Source organism: Scylla paramamosain, chromosome 7, assembly GCF_035594125.1.
Source record: "Scylla paramamosain isolate STU-SP2022 chromosome 7, ASM3559412v1, whole genome shotgun sequence".
In the NCBI taxonomy this organism is placed as follows: Eukaryota; Metazoa; Arthropoda; class Malacostraca; order Decapoda; family Portunidae; genus Scylla; species Scylla paramamosain.
Window position 1 is genome coordinate 14,050,318 of NC_087157.1, and position 9,971 is coordinate 14,060,288.

The 9,971-nt window shown below is 40.6% G+C and overlaps 1 protein-coding gene across 1 annotated transcript; it reads left to right on the forward strand.

Moving 5' to 3' along the window:
• Positions 1 to 2,494: 2,494 nt before the first annotated feature.
• On the forward strand, positions 2,495 to 9,739 carry LOC135101823 (uncharacterized). The gene is made up of 7 exons (XM_064006115.1): positions 2,495 to 2,561; positions 4,128 to 4,215; positions 6,242 to 6,379; positions 6,870 to 6,986; positions 7,385 to 7,510; positions 8,929 to 9,048; positions 9,329 to 9,739. Exons 2-7 carry the CDS (start codon positions 4,129 to 4,131, stop codon positions 9,569 to 9,571), a joined length of 831 nt encoding a protein of 276 aa, XP_063862185.1. The 5' UTR covers positions 2,495 to 2,561; position 4,128; the 3' UTR covers positions 9,572 to 9,739.
• The last annotated feature ends 232 nt before the right edge of the window (positions 9,740 to 9,971 follow it).

Consider the following 9,971-nt stretch of genomic DNA (forward strand, 5'->3'; position numbering starts at 1 on the left):
CACAAATTTTTCGTCAGTTGCGAAGGTTGCAATTTGGTTCCAGCGGAGGACAGAAGGGTAATAGAGGGACTGGACCGCCATTATCCCCACCATTACCATAACCATTGCCACCATGACCTTCACCACCAATATTACCATAACCAGCACTGCCATCATCACCACCACTACAGAAGGGTAATGGCAGGGACACGTCCAGAACGCCATTTCCACCACCATTACTATAACCGTTACAATCACCATTGCCACCACCACCACTACCACTACTACGAGCGAAGGGTAATGGGGAGGGACACGCCCGGGCCTCCATTACCACCACTTATACGACTATCATTGTCATCACCATAACCAATACCAACACCATCACCATCGGCATTGCTACCATCACCATCACCATTAATATTACCACCACCACCATTACTACCATCACTGCCATCAATTAGAATAACATCACTATAACCACCATTATCTCAATTAATTCATAACTGTCATTATCACTACTCTTACCACCACAATCATTACCCTACCACCATCATCATTTCGGCTGTTACCACCATTCACAACCATTGATATTAACCTTATCATTAACCAACATCACTAACAACACCAAATGCCACTACCATAAGTACCATCACCACCACTGCTACCACCACCACCACCACCACCACCACTATTATCATCATCACTAGCGTATCAAAACATCACTTTATGGAAATAGAAACAAAATTTAAATTCTTGGCATACGTGTGTGTGTGTGTGTGTGTGTGTGTGTGTGTGTGTGGCCTTCGCTCACTCTCACTCCAGCCAGTCGCATGAAGGTCACAGGGAAATGATAATTAAGGTAGGCACAGTACTCTTGATGAACTTCCTTATTATGTGCCAGGCGTGATTACAGACTGGAATGTGCCGTACTTCAGAATCACGTCCGTTTCCTCTCACTCTTACTGGCGAAACTCTCTCTTTTCCCTTCCGTCTTTTATGCAGTGTTTCAGAATCACGCGTGTTCGTCTCAGTCTTACAGCGGAAATTATTGATTCGTCTCCCCCTCTCTTAAAACATAACCTACGAACATAAGGAAATAAGGAGACATAAAGAGATTGCAAAAGACAAGTTGGCCTACACAAGGCAGATTTCTTATAGTATAGGTAATGTCATGTGATTAATGTTTGTATATATATCATTACTGCTGTAAGTGAGCGTAGTTTTGTATATTTTAGTCAGGAATGCAAACAAAAGCAGCAGCAGAAGACCAAAAGAATGTAAACCACTGAGAGTACCCCAAACATTACAGCCGTCCAAGGCACCATTCAGTGTGTGGACTCGGCGCCTCAGTGCAGGGAATGCTGCCTGCCTTAGGTGAACCACAGACACCGGGACAAGGACGAACAAATGAAAAAGAAAGTAAATAAAGAAAATAGTCATGAAAATACATAAATCATATATATATATATATATATATATATATATATATATATATATATATATATATATATATATATATATATATATATATATATATATATATATATATATATATATATATATATATATATATATATATATATATATATATATATATATATATATATATATATATAATCAATAAAAAACTAAATGAAAGGAATCCGAAATAGCGTAGCCTAACCTCACTATCTAAATATATATATATATATATATATATATATATATATATATATATATATATATATATATATATATATATATATATATATATATATATATATATATATATATATATATATATATATATATATATATATATATATATATATATATATACACACACAGATACACGAGGTAATTTTCATTTCTAGTGTGCGTTTATTTCAAGTGAATTACCTCATACTAAATTCGAATATATGTTTGGATAAAAAAGAAGGTAACATGTTTTTTTGTTTTGTTTCCGTGCTGACTTTTACGTACCTACACGAAACAGTGATTTTTTCTTCTTTTCATTGACACACACACACACACACACACACACACAGAGTCTATCAGGCGTAATATTCGTATAACGCAGAACACGATGACTCAGCAGATCACATCACCGGTTTGGGGATGAGGGGAGAGAGAGAGAGAGAGAGAGAGAGAGAGAGAGAGAGAGAGAGAGAGAGAGAGAGAGAGAGAGAGAGTAGTGTGGCAAAATAGCTTGAAATTGCATCAGTAAAACAGAGAGATAGGACAAAACATACCCGTAAATAAAAATAATTAAGTGTGAAATAAAGGAAAAGTGATAACGGTGAACAAATGTAAAAGAGTTTGATATTAATAATAGCATTGCATAATACAACGTCATGACGAGAGAGAGAGAGAGAGAGAGAGAGAGAGAGAGAGAGAGAGAGAGAGAGAGAGAGAGAGAGAGAGAGAGAGAGACGAGGGGGAAGCAAGAGGGGAGGAGGTGTGGCGTACCAAGGATAAACAGTTGGGGTGTGACTTGTGTCTTCTCGTCACGACCATCTATAAAAGAGACACCCTCCTCTGCTCGTCACTCAGTCCCTCCCTCCCTCCCTCGCCTAAAGGAGTCACTCAACTAACGCTTACAGGTAAAAAGAAGCCTCAAACAGACGCATACGAATATAAACATTATACACACTCCTTGAACAAAGACCTAACGACTAATAAACATAAGGGAAACTATGTATATATATATATATATATATATATATATATGTATATATATATATATATATATATATATATATATATATATATATATATATATATATATATATATATATATATATATATATATATATATATATATATATATTAGGCCTACGTATATGAGTCAAAAAACAAAATACACAAACTTTACATAAACAGCTCACGTAAATACATAAAAACAGAAGTCTTAAACACAAACTTCAAGCACAGACCTCATAATATAAACATAAAAACACAACATAAACATAAAAACATAAGGAAAGCTACAAAAAAGACAGTAAGCCTACACGTGACATGGAAAACAAAATACTCAAATTTAACACAAATACTTCATCCAAACACAAACAAACATAAACCTTAAACACAAAACCAACACCATCACGTGACACAAGAACATACCTGAAGGGAGCTGCAGGAAGCCATTAGGCCTACGCGTGGCAGAACACAAATTACACAATATCTCAACACATAAATATTTCTTATATCTTCATCTTTACTTCTGAAATGAGATAGGAAGTTTGGAAGGACATCTTGGTTTTGTAATCGCAGGAATACATATGATGCATTCTTGGGAGATTGAAAGGTTAGTCCTGAGTCTGGCGAGGTGGTGTGTGTAGAGGCTGTATAGTGTCAGTATAACAGAGAGAGGCATCAGTATAGAGAAATCCAATGCGATATCAGTGTAGAAAGGTTGTATGTGATGTTAGTATAGGAGAATTATGTATAATTTTAATAGGAAAGAGTGGTGTGATGTGTCAGTATAGAGATTTGATATGTGGTGTGTGGCATTAGTAGAGAGAGGCGATGTGTGGTGTGTGGTATCAGTATAGAGGTGATGTGTGGTGTGTGGTGCCAGTGTGTGTTACTTGAAGGTTAGTGATGAGTAATGATGAGTGGTGATGCGTGAGTGTGGTGCCGCATGAGTGGGTGATGAGGCCGCCATACAAACGTCACAGAGTGGTCAGCAGAAAGAGAGAGAGAGAGAGAGAGAGAGAGAGAGAGAGAGAGAGAGAGAGAGAGAGAGAGAGAGAGAGAGACCTTCATTCTTTATTTTTTTCTAGGCGATTGTTAAACGTTTTCTTTTCTTTTTTCTTTTCTTGCTTTTTTTTTTTTTCTTTCCTTAGTTTTTTTGCATCACTTGGTCTGTCTCGCGGCGCCATATAACGCTGTTGTTGGCCATTTCGCACATCATTCGTCACTCACAAACCACCATGATATAGTTTTTCCTTGTTCAACAGCCACATGTGAACATTAGACTATCTAGACATTGAAAAAAAATAATAAAATAAAAAAATAAAAAAAATAAATAAATAAATTCTTTTAACCCTCTCTTCTTCATATAGGTGTTTGTAAAGATTTTGTCCAGCGGTTCTTGTGCTGATGGGTTAAATTAATCTCTAAGTCAACATGCTTCTTACTTCCCTTCTTTGCCCCTTTCCCTCCAGGATGCTGCGCGGCGCTGTGCTATTGTCCGTGTTGGTGGCCGCGACCGTGGCTCAAGAGGAGTTCTTTGAGAAATACGCCATTCAGAAGGTACTGTATTAATAGATAAGGGCCTGTATTTTGGATCATTTCATGCTTTCACCTTAAAAAAAAAAAATAGATACATGAAGAAATAGATAAATAAATAAATAGAAAAAAATAATGATGATAAATAAAACAAACAAAAAAATAATAATACGCAATAGTGGACAAATAAATAAATAAACAAATAAATAAACATTACTATACATTAACATATACTATACACTATATGTTAATAAGTATAGTATATCTTGTAGAATAATACAACATTGACGTATTTGTAGCCCAATACGATATACCGCTAAATAACAAAACATAAGTATATAATTTTCCTTTTCTCCTCTACTTTTTTTTTTTCTAATTGCTCTATAACCTCTTAGTCAATTATGATCCTTTCCTCCTTTTCCTTCTCTTACACCTCCTCCTTTATCAACATACTTCTGTTCATTCTTTTCTTCAGGTTTTCTTTCCTTCAGTCGCTGTCTTAATTTCCTTGTCAGTAAACACCACCTCCCTTCCTCAAAAAAAACGACACCTCCTCCTCCTCCTCTTTCTCCTCCTCTTCCCCCTCATCTTCCTCCTCCCCTCCTTCTCCTCCTCCTCCTCCTCCTCCTCCTCCTCCTCCCCCTCATCTTCCTCCTCCCCTCCTCCTCCTCGTATAACAAAACATCCCATTCTCCCTTTTTCACCATTTCCTTCTATTGTATAAATTTCCTTACTACCAGCAACACTTTTTTTTTCCCTCTCACTTTTTCTGTTTCTCTCGTCTGCCGCACAAAAAGATTCTGTCAAGGTCTTAGGCATAAAAACAGTGAATGTAACATAATTATATACATATATAAACTCTCATTCATTCTTGTCCTTCCTTCTTAAATACATGGCAAAGGAAACGGCTTTTCATTCTGGGTTACGCTATCACTTCGATGTTTCGATGCAAGGATCTAGTTCATTTTGGTCATTTTGGTACTGTCATAACTTGAATGCGATCAATAATTAACCTGGGGCATCTACTTCCACAGAATGAAGAAAAGAAGGAAAGAGGAAAAAATGGAGACGTGGAGGAGTATATATTGTGAAAAGAAAGAGTTGTGGATAAGGGAATATTTTCGGAGAAAGAGAAAGAGGTGGAGAGAGAAAATAGTAACCCTCTGAACCTCTAATAACGTTCTCTTATCACGGGAAAGGCCACAGAGATGATTAGTCTGGTTTTCAAGGGTGTTTTTCCTATTGATGATGCAGAATCCCTGTTAAACTATCATTAGAATTACGATAATACACTTGAAAACCTAAATAACTTCCACTGCACCCTGTTAAATGTAAGAATGAAAGCGACATGATGTTTAAGAATACGATTCATATCTACGCTGAAGGAAAACCTCCCACACTTCCTGTAAGGCTGTTCAGCATCAGAGAAAACGTATTGAGGGGTAACTGAGTAAATGTGACAGCCGCCTATCTTTTCTTCCTTTCCATAATTACTCATATCAGTTGAGGTTATAAGTGAAGACAGATAACTAGCTACCATACACGTATAATAAGCTACAAAAATGAAGAAAATAACGTAGATGCAGTAATAATTACTCCTGGTTCAACTTTGTTGGATAGAAAAATGTGCGGGAGAAGATGTATTGATGATGGAAAGTGAGTGTGAAGAGAAGTGTGAAGGAAAGTAAGAGCTAGATAGTATGCGGGCTTAACCACATTGCTTATTAAAAATGAAAATAAATAAATAAATAAGGCTCAATTTTTGCCAGATGGAAGTTACTTTTTACATATTTTTCACTGATCAGCAACATTTTGTTTCACCGTTATCTGCATCATTCTGCATCTCTTTAACTTTTCTCATGCTACATATGAGCCAACTATCATCACATGCATTATCCTAACTCTTCAGAAAAAAGAAACTTTCTATCTAACGATGCTGTCCCATATCTTTTTATTCATCTTCTTTTTTTATTTCTTTCAACAGGAAATTTACTAATTAAGTAACTAACTAAGTAAGCAACTATCGTAACTAATTAACTACCTTCATCAGATCATGACCACCTGCTTCGGCGAGGAGCTTTACTACGGTCAGCTGGCCCTCCTGGAGAATGCCAAGGAGGCGTGCAGGTACCGGCCCACCTTCATCCCGGGGCTGCAGCACGCTACAAACACCTACAACATTATCTCCGTAAGTATACTCGTGTTCAGAAGTCCAGTGACACTAAACAATCACTTCCATGATGTTTATGTCTTCCCTCAATTTTAAGTCCCGTGATCTGTTGAAAGTCTCATTATAATACCTGACTAAAGATTCTCAACAAAAACTGATAGAAAACGCTGAATACAAATGAAGTGAGTGTGCTGTGTTTCTTGACATATAACATATAAAGTGATCCCATCCTTAAATGTCCATCATGCCCACCCGTTCCTCCTCTGATTCTGTCCTACTTGCCCCGTGGATTCCTTACTTCTTTTGCATCCTCTTCATTTTTTTTATGTTCTTAGTCACATGCCACGTCTTTTGTCACCTTAATTTCAATCACTGCATCATCTTCCATTCTCTCTCTCTCTCTCTCTCTCTCTCTCTCTCTCTCTCTCTCTCTCTCTCTCTCTCTCTCTCTCTCTCTCTCTCTCTCCGTCGTATTTTGTTTCCTCCTATATACCCGTTGCCTCCCCAGCCCGGTCTCGTGCATACCCAGGTTGGCTACGGTTACCCCTCTCCCCCGGTGTTCCCCACCACCAACCTGCACCCCACCATCGGCTACCAGCAGCCCGTGCTCGGGAAGTCCCGCAAGGTGAGTTCTTTCATTTGTTTCCTTCACACCTATCCATCTCTTTTTGCTCCACTAGTTTATATTGCTACTGTTATTTCTACTACTTCGCACTACTACGTACTGCTACCACCACTACTACTACTACTACTACTATTACTACTACTACTACTACTACTACTACTACTACTACTACTACTACTACTACTACTACTCTCATCACACTCTCAGTCATTTCATTTCCAACCAAAACCCTTATTACCATCAACAATGCCACCAACAGCAACACTGCCACCACCACTTCACTCACCACCATGACCAACAACAAAATGATCACCACAGTACACCATCACCACTACCAGCATGAGCCTACAAGCCAGCTAACAAGTGACTCTCCCTGTCCTTCCTCCCTTCTGACCCAGACGAGGCAGACGAGGCCCCACGATAAGCCCGAGCTGTTCCTGGACCGTGACAGCATGCTAGAGCTGATTGAAGTGGTCCACGCCGCCCTCAGCAATTATACCTGCGTTCTGAGGACTGTTAACTTGGTGAGTACACAAAGGAACACAAAAGAAAGAACGAACATAAGTAGGTCAGTTACTTGAGAGGATGTTTGCTAACTAATTTAACGTGAGAAATGAAGCAGAATAGTAAATGAATACTAATGATTTCCTGGGACATGCCAACATAACTGTACTGATGGCGGGTGGGTGGGAGGAGCCTTCCTACCTACCTACCTACTCTGATACTTTCTCCATTTTTGGTTGGGAATGAACTGCCACGAAAGGGAGCTAATCTTAGATTGAGTTGGAGTCATGACACGAAACTAACCGAACTTAAACTAGTCCAACTTAACCTTAGCTAACTTGAAGAGTTGAAGATGAACAGATTGACTGATTTAAGTAGTGCATAGAGTGAAGGGAATGGAGATTGGAGATGGAAAGTGGCCGTGAATCTGAAATTAGAGAAGAGATCGAGATAGAGGTTCATGTTTAGGTGGAGGTAAGGAGGTGGAATGCTACGCCCCGGATGAAGGTGGATGATATTAATAACTCGTCCTTCTTCACCTGGTTTTCTAAACACCTCCTTCCTTTGGTCATCACACCTGGGACTGCTCCCCCCCCATCTCTCTCTCTCTCTCTCTCTCTCTCTCTCTCTCTCTCTCTCTCTCTCTCTCTCTCTCTCTCTCTCTCTCTCTCTCTCTCTCTCTCTCTCTCTCTCTCTCTCTCTCTCTCTCTCTCTCTCGCTCGCTCTCTCTGGTGATGATGTCAAGTGGAGGAGTAGGCACAGACCGGAAAGATATTTGATAATGTGTAACCATGGAGGAAGGGAAGGTGTTAAGGAGGGAGAAAATGAGAGGAAAAGACAAATGAAGAAAAAAAAAGTGAAAGAGCGTTGAAGTGAAAAATCCTGCTTTATAAAAATGAAGATGAATTAAAACGAATAATGGGGTAACAGTGCAAGGAGAGTGTGTGTGGGGACAGAGAGTGACGGGGTGAGTGGATGTAAGGAGAGTGTTTAGGGGGCTGAGTGTGTTGGGGGCTGAGTGGATGTAGGGAGAGTGTGTTGGGGCCTGAGTGAATGTAGGGAGAGTGTGTTGGGGCTGAGTGGGTGGAAGGAGAGTGTGATGGGGCTGAGTGGGTGTAGGAAGAGTGTGTTGGGGCCTGAGTGAATGTAGGGAGAGTGTGTTTGGAGCAAGAGTGGATAGGCAGAGTGTGTTGGGGCTGTGCGGGTGTAGGAAGAATGTATTGGGCTGAGTGAGTACAGGGAGAGTGTGTTGGGGCAGAGTGGGTGTAAGAAGAATATGTTGGAGGCTGAGCTGTTGTAGGGAAACTGTGTTGGGGCTGAACGGGAGTAGTTAGGGTGTGTTAGGGGGTCACTGAATGTAGGTAGTGTAGGGGGGGGAGGGCGGCGGATGGCGAAGTTTGCTGGTGTGGTCACCCTCCCTCACTGGTCCTTCCCTCAGATCGACGACAACCTCAACCTCCGCCTGGACACCATCCAGAGAGACTACTACAACTCCCCCATCGACCCCGTGTTGCGTCAGGATCTGCTGGAAGGCATCGACATCTGCTACCAGCTTTCCGTAAGTGCTTCCTGCCATAGAGCTCCGGACAGACATTGTAGCCTTTAGAACGATAAAAACTTGGGGAATTTCTTCTTGTCTTTACTTCTGAGATGTTTCTGTGATGGTATTCGTGCCGTTTGGCTTTTCCACCTTCATTTTTGTATTACAATTCGTGTTTCATAATGTGTTTTTTTTCTGTTGTCCTTCTTTATGTAGAAGTGATAAATCTGGTATGCACATCTCACCGAGTTTCAGCCAGTGCCACACTAACTCCTTTCCTCTCCTTGCCTATCCCTAGGGGTGCCTGCCCGTGGAGAAGACCAAGAACCCTCTGCCGCCTAATCTGCAGCGCCTCTTGTTCTTCGATAAGTGCGAGAAGAAGCAGCGCATCTCTAATTGCTTCAAGCACGACGTCAGGAGGAACCTCTTCCGCTTTGACCTCTCCGTTCTGCCCGCCGGCGGCCGCGTGGGAAAGCTGGAGAAGCTGGCGGCCATTTTGATCGGGGCTGGCTCCCTTGATGAGCTCCAGGAGTTTTATTAAACCACGCCACATGATGAAGGGCTACGTCTGCTGGCCAGACCCTACGTCTGGTCCTTGACTCTGTTCCTGATATCACACACACACACACACACACACACACACACACACACACATACGCTCGCGCGATGCAACACTTCTTTGGTTTCATAGTAATAAAGAGAACGTTTTGAAATACCTGTGGTCTTTCTCACCCTTCTAAAGTACGCAGGGTGTCGGGAGGCTCTGTAAAGGACCACACAAACATGCCAGGAGCAGAGAGGAGGCCGACGCAGGAGCAATCGTCATCCAAGAGTAATGGGACGCGACAGTGTCTGAAAAAAAATAAAACGGTAAAATAGGAGACGAAAGAAAGCCCTTTGAGTCACCCTTTATGGCACACACGGATATACGTACTCGTATA

Coding starts and splice junctions, on each gene's coding strand:
- LOC135101823 (XM_064006115.1), top strand. CDS start 4,129: ATGCTGCGCGGCGCTGTGCTATTGTCCGTGTTGGTGGCCGCGACCGTG. Junction 6,987..7,384: donor TGCTCGGGAAGTCCCGCAAG/GTGAGTTCTTTC, acceptor CTTCTGACCCAG/ACGAGGCAGACGAGGCCCCA. Junction 9,049..9,328: donor ACATCTGCTACCAGCTTTCC/GTAAGTGCTTCC, acceptor GCCTATCCCTAG/GGGTGCCTGCCCGTGGAGAA.